We start from the raw sequence: 19,339 nt of genomic DNA, 5'->3' as shown, positions 1-19,339 counted from the left end.
TTAGGTGTTTATTCCCTCTGTTTTTCATCTCTTTATTTCTCCCTTTCCTGTTTGAATATTTTATTCCATTTTATCTTTGACTTTTTGACAGTATCTTTTTATAGGCTGGTTTTGGTACTTTCTGTAAGAATTATACTATATAGGAGCATCTGCGTGGCTCAGTCAGTTAAGCGTCTGACTTCAGCTCAGGTCATGATCTCACAGTTTGTGAGTTTGAACCCCACTTCAGGCTCTGTGCTGACAGCTCGGAGCCTGGAGCCTGCTTCAGATTCTGTGTGTGTCTCTCTCTCTGACCCTCCCCCACTCACATTCTGTCTCTGTCTCTCTCTCAAGAATAAATAAACATTAAAAAAAATTAAAAAAAAGAATTATACTATATATAATTTTTCAGTCTACTTGAAATGACCATTTTATCAGTTCAGTTGGAATGTTCATACCTTATCATCCTTTGTCTAATTACTTTCCTTTGATTATGTTATAGTTGTTATATCCACTTACATCTCCATACATACGTTACATAAAATTTTTTAAATTGAGATATAATTGACACATAACATTAAAGTAGCTTCAGGTATACAATATAATGAGTTGATATTTGTGTATATTGTGAAATGATCACCATAATAAGTCTAGCTAACATCTGCCACCATACAGTTATAAAAAAATTTCTTCTTGTGATGAGAATTTTTAAGATTTATTCTCTTAGCAACTTTGTAAATATGCAATGCAGTATTATTAACTATACTCACCATGCTATATGTACATTCATCCCTATGACTTATTTATTTTATGACTGTATGTTTGTACTTTTTTAACACCTTCATCCATTTCCTCCACCCATCTACTTCCCACCTCTGGCAACCACCAATCTTTTTCTGTATCTATGAGCTTATTTTTTGTTTTTGTTTTTGTTTTCTTTTTAGATTCCACATATAAGTAAGATCATATACAGTGTTTGTTTTTCTCTGACTTTATTTCACTTAGCATAATGCTGTCAAGATTGTTGTTGCAAATAGTGAGATTTCTCTCTTTTTTTTAGTATGGCCAAATTATATTTTATATATATACATATATATGTATACACACACACACACACACACACACACACACACACACACACCACGTTTTCTTTATTCATTCATCCGTTGATGGACTTTTAGGTTGTTTCCATATCTTGGCAATTGCAAATAATGCTGTAGTGAACATGGGGGTGCATATATCCTTTCCATGTTGTTTTTTTCTTTTCTTCAGATAAAAACCCAGAGGTAGAATTGCTAGATCATATGGTAGTTCTATTTTTAATTGTTTGAGGAAACTCCATATTGTTTTCCACAGTGGATATACCTATTTACATTCCCACCAAGAGTGTGGGAGAAAAGGTTCATCAAAAACCTCCAAAAAAGGGAAACTTTTTTTCCATATCCTCACCAATACTTGTATTTCTTGTTTTTTTGAGAGTAGCCATTCTAACAGGTGTGAAGTGATATCTTGTGGTTTTGATTTGCATTTTCCTGATGATTGCAGATACTGAGTTTCCTTTCATGTGTCTGTTGGCCATCTGTGTATCTTCTTTGGAAAAATGTCTATTCAGATCCTTTGCCCATTTTAATTGGATTGTTTGTTTTGCTACTGAATTCTTATGAAAAATATTTTTGATGTAATAATGTAATGTTTATTATTTTGATTTTAACTGTCATACATATTTCAAAGAATTTAAGAGGGAAAGGATAATCTGTTACAGTTACCCAGATGGTTGTCATTTAGGTTATCCTCAGGTATCATTTCCTTTCTATGTAAAAAATGTCCTTTAGCATTTCTTTTAGAGCAGGTTTGCTGGAGACTGCTTGTCTTTATTTCACTTTCTTTCCTGAGGGGTATTTTCACCAGTTATAGAATTTTGGGTTGACACTTCTTTACCTTCAGCACGATAAAAATGCCATTCCTCTTCCCTCTGGCCTCCCTTGTTTCTGATGAGAAACTTGTCATCCGAATTGTTACATATGTATGCAATGAGTAGGTTGGTTTTTCTCTGGCATCTTTATTTATTTATTTATTTTTTAAATGTTTATTTATTTTTGAGACAGAGAGAGACAGAGTGCAAGTGGGGGAGGGGCAGAGAGAGAGGGAGACACAGAATCTGAAACAGGCTCCAGGCTCTGAGCGGTCAGCACAGAGCCTGACGCGGGGCTCGAACCCACGGACTGTGAGATCATGACCTGAGCCGAAGTCGGACGCTCAACCGACTGAGCCACCCAGGTGCCCCTCTCTGGCATCTTTAAAGATGTTTTCTTTTTTCTAGTTTTCAGCATTTTGAAATAATTTTTCTGGATTTAGATTTTTTTCGATTATCTTCTTGGGGTTTGTTGAGCTTCTTGAATTTGTAATTTTATATCTGGTGCCAAAATTGATAAATGTTTAGCCATTATTTCTACAAATATTTTTTCTTTCTTCTCTCCTTTTGGCATTCTGTTGATAAAAATGTTAGGTTTTTTGGTATTGTCCCACAGGTCCCTGAGGCTCTGACTTTTTCTTTTCCAGTTTTTTTTCTTTGTTTTTCAGATTGGTTGATCCATCTTCAAGTTTACTGACCCTTTTCTCTTGTATCTCCATTCTGTTCTTGAGCCCATCCTATGAATATTTTTAGTTATTATATTTTTCAGTTCTAAAATTTCCACTTGGTTCTTTATAGCTTTAATTTGTTCACCAAGACTGTTTTTTTTCCATTCATTTCAAAAGATTTTGCCCTTATGCTTTGGGGTATGGTTACAATAACTGTTTTTAAATCTTTGATAACTCCATTCTCTGCGTTGTCATTGATTTTTCTTTTTCCTTTGAAAGTTAACATTTACCTGTTTCTTCATATGCTGAGTAATTTTTGCATGTATCCTGGACTTTTGCATTGTAGGTTTTGGTTAAATCCCAAAGGGAATACAGTTCTTTTTAGTTTTTGCAGTCAGTCAAACTGGTTAGGTGAGTTCATAAGTTGGACCGTTGTGTTATGGATCGTGGTTCCAATATTCCATTTTCATAGCCACTTTGTAGTGCTATTTGGTTCTGTTCATCGTGTGTACTGCCCAAAGGTCAGTGTAGGATCCATCCAGCGGTTTATACCATAGTTTAGTTCTCATATCTTTTGTGAGACTGTTCAAGATCAGGTCTCTACGTGCATAGCTCAGAGGCGAGCCCAGGAGTTCATATACAACTTTATGGGATTGTTCTCTTGGGTTCTCTTCTTTCTATGATCTCACTGATACTTTTTGTCTCCTTGAGCCCCCCTTTCCAGCCCACTAGCCGGAAAACTGGACCTTTAGTTTCCTTGCTCTGTAGTATACTTCTTCTACCTGCATTTGCATTTAGGGCCAAGTGACTGGAAGACAAAGAAAAATGCTACAGACGTTTAATCCGTGATCTTGGGACCATTGCTTCTCTGGCTAAAAAGAATGATTTTCCTGTCTTACAATTTTAGACATCTGCAGTGGTCATGCTCCTGCCCCCCACTGTGGGATTCACAGGGGGCTGGGGCTGGAGAGAATGGAAAATAAGAATGGATTTCCCTCTTCTGTAACCTTTAAGAGCCCCCTTTCCTGGTTCTTGGACCAGAAAAAGAAAGCTTTTCTTGGCATTCTTTTTGTCTGCACTCAGTTGCACTTCTAGCATTTCTGTTACTTTTTAGTCAAGGCCAGTTGATTACAGAGGGGAAAAAAAAGCCAGGCTGTACTGAAGGGCAAAACTCCAGGAAACTCACTATTGGTTTGGTGGTACCTGGGATTCAGGTCTTCTTCCCCTGCTCCTCTGCTGCCATTTACTTTTCAGACTCTTCATATAGCTTCCTGGTGTATTCTGCACAAGGTTTATAGTTAGATTCATTGGGAGAGACAAGGTAAAGTATGCTTACACCATCTTGCACAGAACCAGAACCCTCAGATTGTTATTTTTAGGAGGTGAATGTGTGAAACTCAGTCTAACTTGGTCTTAAGTTTCAGGGGGAAACATCAGAGAATATGTTTTCCAATATATATTCACATATCTTCCTCATTTCACTGGGTACATATTTGCTACAGTAATTTTGGTAATAAAGGTCATTCTGTTGAAAATGATTTATGTAAAAATAAGAACATGACATAATTTGTAAAATTTCTCCAGTCTAAGGATTTTTAAAAATTCTTGGCCTTGTTGGTATTTGTATCCTTCTGTTTCTCTTCATGCTGTGATGGAGAAAATACTACAGAAATTACAAGGTTCACACTTCCTCTGAGGAGGTGGGTAGGGTTGTTATGCTGGTTTATATCATAGCTTTATCTTTTCACATACTTGCTCCTAGGACCTGGAGTATAGTTAGTATTCTGTAAAAGTTTGTCAAATGGGTAAATGATGGTTAATTCTTGACCTAATGTATAGTTCTGTTTTGCCTTTCAAATATGCTTATAACTTCTCCACAAGTTACATTCTACATTGTGGGTTAAATATGCTGTTGGGTATATGTTGGAGAATCTCTTTCCTTTAGTGGGTACAGGAATGACCACTATATCATTTACGACTTGGTTTTGGTACATATAACAGCAAGAACAACAACAGTAAAAACAAGTAACAGTGATTTGGTTAGGATGTAGCTTATTTTTCTTTCATACATGAAGGAAATCAGAGGTAGACAGTCTGGGCCTGTTTGGTGGGTCACAGAGTCATCAGGAACATTGCTGCCCTTCCATCTTCCAGAACCCTTCATGGTCCTGACTGACTATGGGTCTTAGATAGCATTTGCACGTTCCAAGCTGGTTGCTGGAAGAAATGGGAGAAACACAAGAAGGGCCACCTTCCAGTGGAGTCCACTAGCTCCCTTTAAGGAGCCTTCCCTACATCCCACACATCCCTTCCACTCAGATTCATTGTTCAGAACTCATTCACAGGGCCTCTTTTATGCGGGAGTCTGGAATTTTAGTCGTTTATCTGATACATTACCACCCAAATAATACAGGGACCTCTTACTGCGGAAGAAGGGGAGAATAGATGTTACGGTAAACAGCAGTGTCTGCCTTACCCAGAGCTGCCAGAAACATAAGGATAGAGATTTAAGAAATGTAAATAAGAAGTATGGTTATATAGGTATATATTCCTGAGATTGAGATAAATGGTTCTTAATAGTTCTTAGTATTTTTAATAGCCTTACAAATTCACTGTATAACAGCAAAAATATGAAGAAGTGAAAAGTTTGTCTCCTTTTCACTTTTGTGCCCCAGCTAGCTTGTTCCCCTTTCTAAACAATAACTGTGGTTTCTAGCACTCAATATGTTTCCATTATACACTGGAAATATTGTATGACTTCTATTTATTTATTTATTTATTTATTTGACAGTGAGCAAGGGAGGGGCGGGGGGGGGAGCGGTGGACAGAGTATCTAAGGTGCTGTACTGACAGCACAGAGCCAAATGCAGGGCTCAAACTTACCAACCCTGTGAGATCATGACCTGAGCTGAAGTCCGACGCTTAACTGACTGAGTCACTCAGTAACCCTTGGCTTATGTATTTTTAAGGTTAATTTTCTTGTTAAATGTTACTGCTGTAGGGCATGGCTGAGATCTGCCCTTGGTGTGGCAGCTAGGAGGTGGTGTTACAAAGACAAGTGTTGCAGTTAAGAGTATCTTTGTGAATCATGCAGGGACGAGGAAGACAGATTGAGAATCTTGAGCCCAGGTTGAACCTTCTGTCATTTGCCTGGTGCTCAGCAACTGCTTCTGAAGCCCTGTTTTCTCTTTCTTTTAGTGAGCTAGCCTCGGGATGGAGATTCCTCCATGTGGTGAATAACAAACATCATGGGTGAGCGCTGCTGACACACTTGCAGTGTTTTCATGAAATGGCATCACTAGTCAGGCAAAGAACCAGGTCTTCCCGTTACTTTACCTGCCCATCAGGGATTTGCCTGCTCTGGTTCCTGCCTGTCTTCCCCAGGGTCACCTTGCATCATTCTTCCTTAGTTGACGTTTCCTTCCTTATACTTTCTCCAAGAAGCCAAGCTGTTCTGCACTGGGGTTTGTGCCCCTGCCGTTTCCTGCACAGTCACCCTGAGTCTTTCACCTGGTCAGCTTCTACTCTTCCGTTTCTCCTTCAGATCTCATTTTATTTTAATTTATTTTATTTTATTTTTAATATTTTTATTTATTTTGAGAGACAAAGTACAGATGGGGGAGAGGCAGAGAGAGAGGAAGAATCCCAAGCAGGATCTGCGCTGTCAGATCTCATGAACTATGAGAGCATGACCTGAGCTGAAACCAAGAGTCAGATGCTTAACCTACTGAGCCACCCAGGTACTTCCAGTTCTCATTTTAGTATCACTGCTTAGTGAGCTCTTCCCTTTCAAGCCCCTAAGTTAAGTTAGATAGTAAATTTTCCCTTTTCTTTCCCTGTACTTACCACAGTGTTATTTTATAATTATTTGTGTAGCTCTTCATGTAATATCCTGTTAAGCTCTCTAGATTGTTAGCTTCATGAGACTCTGGACCATATTTGACATAACACTGTTTCATTGGCTCTGTGCCTGCAAGCATTATAAGCATTCACTCAACAAATATTTGGTGAAAAATATTTGGTGAGTGTGATGATTACTTTTATGTGTCATTTTAGCTAGGCCCCTGGATGTCCCGACATTTGGTCAAATATTATTCTGGGTGTGTGTGTGAGGGTGTTTCTGGATGAGATTAACATTTGAATTGGTAGACTGAGTAAAGCAGACTTCCCTACCTAATGTGGTTGGGCCTCATCCAGTCAGCTGCAAGTCTGAATAGGACAAAAAGGCTGACCCTGTTGTGACAAAGAGGGAACCCCTCTTGCTTGAATACCTTCAAGCTAGGACATTGATTTTTTTCCACTACCTTTGGATTTGAACTAAAACACTGGCTCTTCCTGGATCTTAAGCCTGCTGGCCTTTGGACTGTAACTATATTGTCAGCTCTCCTGATTTCTCAGTCCTTTGGGCTTGGGCTAGAACTACACCATTGGCTCTCCTGGGTCTCCAACTTGCCAACTTCAGATCTGGGGACTTGTCAGCCTTCATAATTGCATGAACCAATTCGTTATAATAAATTTCTTCATATATGTGATGTTTATACACACACCCTTTCATTCTGTTTCTCTGGAGACCTTTGAGCAATTCCGTGAACTTCACAAGTTCCCATAAAGTAACTAAGAGGAGACCAAACATTTTTGAAAATCTCAACTGTGGATCTGAAGTAAGAAAGCCATCTTGTGGTGTTTCTGGGAATATCATGTTGATAATGTGAGATATATCGCTTAGACACTGAAGCATAGTTCTCTGCAACAGTTCCTATCTTTTTTTTAGGTTTTTTAAAAATTCCAGTTAGCAGACATACACTGTAATATTACTTTCAGGTGTGCAATATAGTGATTCAACACTTTTATATAACAGTGTTCATCACAGCAAGTGCCCTCCTTGATCCCCATCACCTACTTCACGCATCCCCCACCTACCTCCCCTCTGGTAACCATGTGTTTGTTCTCTATAGTTAAGAGTCTGTTTTTTGGTTTGCCTCTCTCTCTCTCTCTCTTTACTTGTTTGTTTTGTTCCTTAAATTACACACATGAATGAAATCATACAGTATTTTTCTTTCTCTGGCTGACATATTTGGCTTAGCATTTTACTCTCTAGCTCTATCCATGTTGTTGCAAATGGCAAGATTTCATTCTTTTATATGGCTGAGTAATATTCCATTTTAGACACACACACACACACACACACACACACCCCACATCTTCTTTATCCATTTATCAGTCGATGAACACTTGGGCTGTTTCCATAATTTGGCTATTGTAGATAATGCTGCTATAAACATTGGGGTACATATATCCCTTTGAATTAATATTTTTGAATTCTTTGGGTAAATATCTAGAAGTGCAATTGCTGGATTGTTGGGTAGTTCTATTTTTAACTTTGTGAAGAAGCTTCTTACCGTTTTTCACAGTACCAGTGTCTGTACCAGTTTACATTCCCAGCAATAGTGCACGAGGGTCCCTTTTTCTCCGTATTTTCACAACACCTGTTATTTCTTGTGTTGTCGATTTAAGCCGTTCTGACAGGTGTCAGGTGAGATCTCATTGTAGTTTTGATTTGCATTTCCCTGATCATAAGTGATGGTGAGCATCTTTTCATGTGTCTATTGGCCATCTGTATGTCTTTGGAAAAATGTCTATTCATATCTTCTGCCCATTTTTTAATTGGATTGAGTTTTATAAGTTGAGTGTTGAGTTTGAGTTTTATAACTCCTGTATATATTTTGGATACTAACCCTTTATCAGATATGTTATTTGGAAATATCTTCTCCCATTCCATAGGTTGCCTTTTGTTTTTTTTGTTTCCTTTGCTGTCTGCAATAGTTCTTAAAATATTTTGTACCAGAGTCCCCTTTGGACATTTTTATATATAATAGGCTTTGTGTTAGGTAATGTTGCTCAACTGTAGGCTAATGTAAGTGTTCTAAGCACATTTAAGGTAGGTTAAGCTAAGTTACAATGTTTGGTAGGTTAGATGTATTAAACGCATTTTTAACTTAATGGTATTTTCAATTTATGATGGGTTTGTCAGGGTACAACCCTGTTGTAAAACTTATTGAGACCCTGATCCATCTTGACATTTTATTAGGTACTATTCAAATATGAATATCACAGTTCCTGTTCACCAGAAGCACCTAGACCTTGGGCAGGGTAAAACAGTGCTTCAGCAGAAATAATGAAGTACGAAGTTCGATGATAGAAGTACATGATGTTATGGGAGTACATTGGAGGACATCTCATAATCCGGAGAGGAGGAGGAAAAGCCTTCTTGAAGATTGTCATCATTCAGGATAGGCAAGGGACATTTACAAATTCATGTGTAATTTAATTGGTAATGTGTTGAATTGCCATCTAATTTTTATACTCTGTCGAATCTTTGATTAGCTCAAGGAATTAAGAAATCAAACAAAGGGGTGCCTGGGTGGCTCAGGTCATGATCTCATGGCTCATGAGATTGAGCCCCATATCGAGTTCTATGCTGACAGCATGGAGTCTGCTTGGGATTCTCTCTCTTTCTCTCTCTCTCTCTCTCTCTCTCTCTCTCTCTCTCTCCACCCCTCCCTTACACATAGACTCTCTTTCAAAATAAATTAATAAACATTTAAAAAAAGATAAACCAAACAAAGGCACAATAGATGATTACCTTGCAATCCTGATGTTCCGGTTCACTATATGAATAATCACTACACATACTATCATAGGCATACCTGGAGGATTTTGTCTAGGTCACATATATTACACTTTTTAGAATAGTGTAAATGTGCATGTGATTACTAGGGACTCTGCTGGCAATAGGTATTACCCATTTGGTTTGGATTATTCATACACAGTTCAATCAAAGATCTGAGATCTGGCTTTTTTTTCTTTTTTTTTCTGAAATCATTTGTGTTCATTTGTAGTTTCAGTAATTTACTAAGAATTACCAGTCTGGTTACTTACCAGGTACTTTTACTGGTTTGGTGACTTTGTGAAATTTACCTTAAACCTTCCTTGGGGACAACAGCACTCCATCTTGCTGAAAGAATTTTAAAATCTTTTTTTTTAATGTTTACTTATTTTGAGTGAGAGAGAGAGAGAGAGAGAGAGAGAGAGAGAGAATGCGAATGTGTGTGTGTGTGTGTGCATGTGTGGGGAAGGGGCAGAGAGAGGGAGAGAGAAAGAATCCCAAGCAGGCTGTGTGCTGTCAGTGCAGAGCCCTGTGTGGGGCTTGATGACATCAACTGTGAGATCATGACCTGTGCCGAAATCAAGAGTCTGATGCTTAACAGACTGAGCCACCCAGGTGCCCCAAATTTTTAAATCTTACTAATGATTGTAAGAGCTATGTTTGGAAAATATAGTATTGCTACTGATGGTTACTAATTTCTCGGCCTTACAAGGAATCTGTAGGAACTGGGTTTTAAGTGAGAAATACTTAAAACTATTTAGTTAAACCTCTCATCCAATATTTTAAAAATCCATTGGCACAAATCAAAGCCACACTGATACTACCTCACACCAGTCAGAGTGGCTAAAAGGAACAAATCAGGAAACTACAGATGCTGGTGAAGATGTGGAGAAACGGGAACCCTCTTACACTGTTGGTGGGAATACAAACTGGTGCGGCCGCTCTGGAAAACAGTGTGGAGGTTCCTCAAAAAATTAAAAACAGAACTTCCCTATGACCCAGTAATAGCACTACTAGAAATTTACCCAAGGGATACAGGGGTGCTGATGCATAGGGGCACTTGTACCCCAATGTTTATAGCGGCACTTCCAATAATAGCCAATTTTTGGAAAGAGGAATGGATAAAGAAGATGTGGTTTATATATTCAATGGAATACTACTTGGCAATGAGAAAGAATGAAATCGTGCCATTTGCAGCAATGTGGATGGAACTAGAAGGTATTATGCTGAGTGAAATAAGTCCATCAGAGAAGGACAGATCTCAAATGTTTTCACTCATGTGTGGAACTTGAGAAGTTTAACAGAAGACCATGGGGAAAGGAAAGGGGGAAAAATAGTTTCTAACAGAGAGGGAGGGAGGCAAACCACAAAAGACTCTTAAATACAGAGAACAAACTGATGGTGGATTGGGGGGTGGGGGAGAGGTGAAAAATGGGTGATGGGCATTGAAGAGGGCAATTGTTGGGATGAGCGCTGGGTGTTGTATGTAAGCAATGAACCACGGGAATCTACCCCAAAAAACAAGCGCACACTTCACACACTGTATGTTAGCCAATTTGACAATAAATTATATTCATAAAAAAGTAAATGAAAATCCACTGGCTTTCTTAGGTAGAGGTGTTCTTTCTTTTTATTAATTAAGCAAATGTGTCACTTAAACTACAAAATAGTTATACTTGCTTATATCCTAAAATTCGTAGATGAAATGAATTTTAGGTGTTATGGTTATGGTATTTTGCTGTAAATTTTAGGGTAATGAAACCAAATGTTTTTTTTAAAGAAGCTGTTGTTAATATATTATTGGTTGTAGCTAATTGATTTTATGCCTCTTAAAGCAGATGATCATGAGAGAATTTAGTTGCACAGATGAATGCATTCAAAATAATCATTTAAAAACTTGCCTTGGAAATGTGTATTCTATCTGGCTGGTGGGTTTTGAAGAAATAAGGTTGTGTACCACCAAAAAAATTCTAGAAGTCATTATCTATGTTTTCATTTAGAATTAAATAGATCAATATCAAAGAGCAGTATTTGGCACTATGGAAGATTTGGGGGAAGAAACCATTCAGTAGAATGTGTCCAGGACAAATTAGTATCACTTCTCTTTCTGTAGTTATAAAATATGCATATAAACTATGTTAATACATAGTTGAAAATATTGAAAATATTGACATATAAAGGTACAGCTCACTTTGATCTCTTTATTTCAGAATAATAAATAATAAAAACAAACCTTACAATGAATACATTTTATAATGAATTATACATAAATTGATTACTTAAAGATATTTGTGATTTAGACAGTGTTTTCCTTTTTGCCATTTTGCTTGATTACTTTGAGTCCTTATTCAGGGAAAAAAACAAGGCAAATTACTGAAGCTCAAACATTAAAGATGGTTAGTGCAGAATTCAGAATGTATCTTTTCTGTTTTTATGGTAATTGTTTCTGATAAATTACTTAGGAAAAAGTTTCTTTCTCAGTTACCATGCAAGCACAGTTTTTAATGGAAGTCTCTTGTTATGCCAGGAATTTTGTTTTCATTTCTGCTTGATGGTCTCAGTTTTCTCAAGAAGATATACATAGATCAATTAGTAGAGTCCAGAAGAATAGTTGTCCTGTGTGCTATCCTCAGCAGTGAAACAGCATACCATTCTGCTGTCTAGGGATCTAGTCCAAAAGGTTTTTTAAGGAGTAGTGAAAGTAAAAGAAGGACAGAAAATGAGAAAACCAGGGTTGAACCTTGGGTGTATGAGAACGCTATTAGGGAATTAGAATTATAGGTGGTCTGGAAACCTAATATATGTATAGACGTCTAAACTTTTTAACTACATGAAAGACTCAGTAGAAAGCAAATGGAAGTTAGAAGCTGCATGTATACTTGGGATACACTGTCCTTTGTTGGATAGGCCCCACAGCATAACCCTAAGGTAAAAATTCTTTGAAACAGATACTTGTTACATCAGCTTTTAATAAGGAGAATGCATTAAGATAGTGTTTCACTGTATTAAGCTAGGGTTTAATAAGGAGAATGTGTTAAGCACTGTTTGTAATTTCTACAAAATATATATGAATATGTCTCTGTTAGTATGGAAAAATGAAACTTAGAGCCAGGATTATTAAATGGTTCAGAATTCCACTTACCATTTGCTGCATACTTTCTGGGAAGCCGCAGGTTGGTAGGAATCACCTTGATGTGTCATTCTTAAAAACTGTGGTTTAAACAAAATCATGCCATATATATTTTTGAATTTTCAGCAATTTTAAGATTTAAGTTTGCTTATATGTTAACTTTTTTTTTAATTCATAAAGATTAGTAATAGAATATGAACCCAATCATAGGACTTTAACCTGGACCAGTTCCCAAATTTTTAAGCCGTAGTTTTTTTTGCTTTGTTTTGTTTTTGGTTGTTGTTTTTTCAGAGTCAAATTGACACTATTATGCCATAGAATATTTGGCTAACAGCATATGGGGGGTTGTAGTTACTAAACATGAAAGAATATCAGAAGATAGCCAGATGGCATTGTCATTCACATGGCATGCAATATGGGAGACCTGTTAGGTCAGACCGACATTGGAAAATTTATGTAAAAAGACTGGCTAATATACCAATAAATGACTAAGTGCCATTATTAAGTGAACACAGGAGAATATGTTAGTGCTTCTGATAATAAGTCTTATTCTCATAATATTGATAATTTTTATTCTTGGTTTGGAGGCATATTTTCAAGGTGTAATATTCAGAAATTTACTGATTCTTTACATATGTTCATGTATTTTTGAGGCTCAGTTTTCCTCTAGCTTTTTTCCCATTTTTAACTTACAAATTTTTCATTTTGAGCAAGAGAAAAATTTATTGAATTTTTCTTTCTTTTTCAATTACATTACTGTACATAATTCTGTTTAGAAAAAAATTTTTTAATGTTTATTCATTTTTGAGAGAGAGAGAGAGAGAGAGAGAGAAAGTATGAGCAGGGAAGGGGCTGAGAGAGAGGGAGACACAGAATCCAAAGCAGGCTCCAGGCTCTGAGCTGTCAGCACAGAGCCTGATGTGGGGCTCAAACTCACGAACCGTGCGATCATGACCTGAGCCAAAGTCTGACACTTAACAGACTAGCCACCCAGGCGCCCCTACATAATTCTGTTTTATTCTGAAGAGTTATTCATGACATTATGTTTTTTTTTTAATTAATTTTTTTTTTAACGTTTATTTATTTTTGAGACAGGGAGAGACAGAGCATGAACGGGGGAGGGTCAGAGAGAGAGGGAGACACAGAATCTGAAACAGGCTCCAGGCTCTGAGCTGTCAGCACAGAGCCCGACGCGGGGCTCGAACTCACGGACCGCGAGATCATGACCTGAGCCGAAGTCGGACGCTTAACCGACTGAGCCACCCAGGCGCCCCTCATGACATTATGTTTTAAAGGATCAGTCTTCCCAGATATTTCTTTAACAGGTGAAGTATGCTTTCCATTTTACAATTACTTTTTTTTAAAACAAAATCCCTTACTGATTGCTTTTAATTTTAAACTTAATTTTACCAGAATTAATATGATAATCAGTTTCCTCAGCAGCAATTGTACTATTTTTAAAAATTTTAATATTTCTCAGAAGTTAAATATTTAAAGCTTTCCATTTTGTTTATGTAGCAAATTACTGAATCCCAGTTATGTCAGGTACTTTTAACATTTATTTATTTTGTTTAAATTTTAATTAATTTAATTTATTTTAATTAAATTCAATTAACTTTAGTTCATATACAGTGCAATATTGGTTTCAGGAGTAGAATTCATTGATTTCTCACTCATATACAATACCCAGTGCTCATCACCACAAGTGCCGTCCCTTAATACCTCTCATCCATCTAACCCATCTCCCACCCAACTCCCCTCCAGCAGCCCTCACTTTGTTCCCTATTGTTAAGAGTCTCTTTTGGTTTCTTTCCCTCTTTTCTCTCCCTGCCTCCCACCCTGCCTTTCCATGTGTTCATCTGTTTTGTTTCTTAAATTCCACATATGAGTGAAATCATGACATTTGTCTTTCTCTAATTGATTTATTTCACTTAGCATACATTCTGTCTCCATCCGTGTTGTTGCAAATGGCAAGATTTCATTCTTTTTGGTGGCTGAGTAATATTCCATTGTCTGTGCATGTGTGTGTGTACATATATACATACCACATCTTCTTTATCCATTCATCAGTGGGTGGACAGTTGGATTTGCCATAGTTCAACTATTGTTCATAATACTGCTGTAAACATTGGGGTGCATGTAACTCTTTGTATCTGTATTTTTTTCTATTTTTAATTTCTTGAGGAACCTCCATACTGAGTGGTGGCACCAATTTGCATTCCCACCAACAGTGCAAGAGGGTTCCCCTTTCTCCACATCCTCGCCAACACCTCTTGTTTCTTGTGTTGTTAATTTTAGCTATTTGGACAGATGTGAGGTGGTTATCCCGTTGTGGTTTTGATTTGTATTTCCCTCATAATGAGTGATGTTGAGCATCTTTTCATGTGTCTTTTAGCCATCTGGATGTCTTCTTTGGAAATGTATCCATGTTTTATGCCCATTTCTTAACAGGGCTGTTTGATTTTGGGGTGTTGAGTTTGATATGTTCTTTATACTAACCCTTTATCAGATATATCATTTGCAAATATCTTCTCCCATTCTGTAGGCTGCCTTTTAGTTTTGTTGATTGTTTCCTTTGATGTGCAGAAGCTTTTTATCTTGATGAAGTCCCAATTGAGTTCATGTTTGCTTTTGTTTCTCTTCCCTTGTCTAGTAAGATTTTCTCTGGTTGAGGTCAAAGAGTTTGCTACCTGTGTTCTCCTCTAGGATTTTGATGGTTTCCTATTTCGCACTTAAGTCTTTCATCCATTTTGAGTGTATTTTTGTGTATGGTGTAAGCAGTGGTCTAGTTTCATTCTTTGGCATGTCACCGTCCAGTTTTCTCAACATCATTTGTTGAAGAGACTTTTTTCCATTGGATATTCTTTCCTGCTTTGTCAAAGATTAGTTGACCATATATTTGTGGGTCCATTTCTGAGTTTTCTGTTTCATTTCATTGATGTATGTGTCTGTTTTTGTGTCAGTTCCATACTGTCTTGATGACTACCACTTTGTAATATATCTTGAAATCCGGAATTGTGATGCCTCCAGTTTCACTTTCCTTTTTCAGGATTGCTTTGGCTATTTGGGGTCTTTTGTGGTTCTATACAAATTTTAGGCTTGTATGTTCTAGTTCTGTGAAAAATGCTAGTGGTATTTATTTTTATTTTTATTTTTTTGTTTAATTTTGAGAGAGAGAAACAGAGCACAAGCAGGGAAGGGACAGAGACAGAGGGAGACACAGAATCTGAAGCAGGCTCCAGGCTATGAGCTGTCAGCACAGAGCCCTATGTGGGGCTCAAACCCACGAACCATGAGATCGTGACCTGAGCCGAAGTCAGACGCTCAACCAACTGAGTCACTGAGGCACCCTGCTGGTGGTATTTTGATAGAGATTGCATTAAATGTGTAGATTCCTTTGGTAGTATGGACATTTTAACAATATTTGTTCTGCCAATCCATGAGCATGGAATGCTTTTCCATTTCTTTGTGTCCTCTTCAGTTTCTTTCATAAGTCTTGTATGGTTTTCAGAGTACAGATCTTTTACTCTTTGGTTGGGTTTATTCCTAGATATCTTACTGTTTTTGGTGCAGTTGGAAATGGGATCAATTCTTTGATTTCTTTCTCTGCTGCTTTGTTAATGGTATATAGAAGTGCAACAGATTTCTGCTCATTGATTTTATATCCTCGGACCTTGCTAATTCATGTAGAAAAGTTCTAGGTACTTTTCTAAGCACTAAAAATGGAGCAGTGGGAAAGAAAAAAAACCCCAGACAAAATCCTGATCTCATGGAGTTTGCATTGTGGTTGGAGACACAAACCACTGATAAAAAAGCAAATGGCATGCAGAAGGTTCTAGCAATACCACGAGTGTCTCCTGGTGCCTACTGGAACTCCTAGGCAAAGGACTGACAGGCTGCACTGTCTGCTGTTCTCTAGGCATCCAGGAGAGAATGGTTGGGCCAGCCACAGCTGAACACTATGGATTATCATTAGGAAGGGCCCATTGAGCTCCTGGGGAACAGAACAGCTCCAGAGGACCCCCAACTGAACTTGTAACAATGGGGCATTTGCGGTCATAAGAGTGGCTGCTAGTGGAGAAAAATATCTGGAAACTGGACACCACCTGTGCTGATAGCACTTGGGAGACCTTCTGCTGAGAAGTCAAGATTGTATACAGCTTCTCATTCTGGAGGTTCTGGAGCCATCACTCCTAGCTAGCCCTTGTAGGCAATTTACAGTGCTCCACTATGTGTCATTCAGTGGACTAATCTATTTGACTTTCTTCAGTCTGTTCCCTGACCCAGAAGTTTAATTAAACATAAGGCTTTTTCATCAGTGACATGAATAAATGGGCCTATTAATATAAAAAATAAGAAGAAAGAAAGAGTTGCTCATCTGTTGACCTCCTTCACCTACTTTCTGAGGTTCAATGTGTTCATTTCTCAACAGTCAGGGACTGTCATCTACCTCTGGGATGAACCAAATTGTCTTTTCCCCTGAGTAATAAACCTTCTAAAGACTTAGGAATCACTGTTCTACCATTGCAAGAAACTTTCAGGGGCAGAGGAGGATGGCTGTAGAATCACCCATTACAAAGTCAGTGGACACATGTCTACCCATCCAAGCTGTCTTAAGAAGCGTCAGTAATGGTCATAATGAGTGAACCCAACCATCATCATTTTGGTGCACTTTTGCCAGACCCAGAGAAACAGTTGTCAGTCTAGTCAAAGAAGTGTTTTGGGCTTCGGTAGCCCCAGAAGGAGTCATCTCCAGGGGAATGGCTCATCCCATTCTTCCAGATTAATGACTACTGGGGTTTCTCTGCTACTACTTCCCCTCTTATTATATTCCAGCAAATCTCTTCAGTCCATTCTGGGTTTTTGTATCAGCCCATCAGTTATATTTTGTTACTTATTTTTGAGCTTCATGTTTTTTACAGTCAGTGTTCATGTAAACAGATAACATAGTATAAAATAATAGGGTTCTAATGGACATACTGGCTGAATCTGTAGAGGCTTTAGAGAGGCATTAGAGAGGAGGGAGCATTTAAGGTCAGGCTTGAAGGACAGAGAAGCAGAGAAAAATTTTTGTCCGTGGTGTCATGAAAGAATAAAAGGGTGTGGTATGTTTAGGCAATGGTGAGAAAGTTTGTGTAGCTAGAAATGTACTAAGAACAGTAAGAGATAGTTTGGGGGAGCAGTGTTGGGTGTCTCAATTATATGTAAGGCATTTCCTGATCTATTTTATAGGTTGAGGAACAGCAGGTCATAGGTGGTTCATAATTTTAAAATGTTCATAATTTAAAAATCTTTTGTAACTCCTATTCATTTATATATTTAATGACAGTAATAATATTTATGTCTTTCATTTGCATATCTTCACATCATTTTCTCCATTACCTAATTTCAAACCTCAAATATGAATGACACAGACCTGAAAATATTATAGTACTCTAATATATAAAGATGAGGAAAATGAGGTATTGAGAGATTACACAGTTGGATGGCCTTGTTTAGGCAATACCAGATGTTCTGATTTTTAATTCCATATATTTGTTGGATTTTAAGTGTGTGTACATCTATAGTTTTTGGTTATTATTTCCTTTAAATTACTGTTTGTTTGTTTTTTTCCTCCATAGGACTTGGCTTTTACCCTGGAAGAGAGACAACAATTGAATATTCATGGATTGTTGCCACCTTGCTTCATCAGTCAGGATATCCAGGTTCTTAGAGTAATTAAAAATTTTGAGCGTCTGACCTCTGACTTTGACAGGTAACATATTCCTGAAGATGATTTTTATGTTTCTCTTAGGCAGTTGTCTATTTTTTTATTGGATGAGGAAGTTAAAATATTTAGCGATTTGGACAGAGTAGTCAAGTTTGAGAAGAATTTGCCTAGAAATACAATGATGTTTTTAAAAAAAATTACCTTCAATACCAGCATTTGAATAATATAAAATTTTCTTTTCTAAACTATATCCTCAGAGAGACCACTTTTCTTTTGTGATCAAATGGTTGCTATAAAGGTGAATTATCAGGAAATGCTATTCTAAAATATATATATTTTTTATTTTGAGATAGAGTGTGAGCAGGGGAGGGGCAGATAGAGGAGAGATAGGGGACAGAAGATATGAAGCAGGCTGTGAGCTGTCAGCACAGAGCCCGACAGGGGGCTCAAACTCATGAACCGTGAGATCATGACCTGAGCTGAATCGGATGTTTCATTGACTGAGCCACCCAGGCACCCCAGGAAATGCCATTCTAGACAGAGCAAAACAGGTCATAGTGGCTTTTAGTCAGACTTTAAGTTCATTGTAGATAAAAGCATACTTTTTCAACTTCCAAGCTTGGTTCTAACACTACTGCAGATTTGGGCCACTTACTTTTAGAATTCAGTTTCTGTGTCTGCACAAAGGTGAAAGTAATGTTTTCCCTACCTTTGGAATTAGAGAGCCCTTGGTTGGAATTCTGGCTGTATTTCATGAGCAGTGGGGCCTTGAGCAAATTGCTGCAGCCACTGCCATGACCACTGTACATGCCTGGCCCTGTGCTTTTGACCTGGCCCTTTCTTAATAAGGTACTGAAACCCTCCAAACCTCAGGTTTTTCATTTGTGGATTAAAAGAAGTGACAGTTCTTTGAAAATATTGCTGCAAAGGTTAGAAGAGGTAGCAGACCAGTACCTAGTAAGTATTTGTATTAGGGTTCTCCAGAGAAAAAGTACTAACATATACAACATACATAACCTGCTGGTTCTATATAGATTGATTGATTGATTGATTGATTTTAAGGAATTGGCTCACATGATTATGGAGCTGAGGTAAGTCCTAAATCCGTAGGCTGACTGGCAGGCTGGAAACCAAGGGGAGAGTTGCAGTTCGAATCCAAAGGCAGTCTTTGGCAGGATTCCTTTCTGCCGTGGGGTTGAAGAGAATAATAATAATAATAATAATAATAATAATAATAATAATAATGAAGTAGTAGTCCAATTTCCCTTTGGTA

The 19,339-nt window shown here is 37.6% G+C and overlaps 1 protein-coding gene across 1 annotated transcript in view; it reads left to right on the top strand.

Annotated features, from left to right (window-relative positions):
• The window catches only part of ME1 (malic enzyme 1), a 190,553-nt gene that overhangs the window by 10,041 nt on the left and 161,173 nt on the right, over positions 1 to 19,339 (top strand). Inside the window, exon 2 of the mRNA XM_060616066.3 lies at positions 17,978 to 18,111. Coding sequence (XP_060472049.3) covers positions 17,978 to 18,111 — 134 coding nt within the window. The remainder of the gene's footprint in view (positions 1 to 17,977; positions 18,112 to 19,339) is intronic.

This window comes from Panthera onca, chromosome B2 (assembly GCF_046562875.1).
Source record: "Panthera onca isolate mPanOnc1 chromosome B2, mPanOnc1 haplotype 2, whole genome shotgun sequence".
In the NCBI taxonomy this organism is placed as follows: Eukaryota; Metazoa; Chordata; class Mammalia; order Carnivora; family Felidae; genus Panthera; species Panthera onca.
This window is presented reverse-complemented; position numbering and strand designations above follow the sequence as displayed.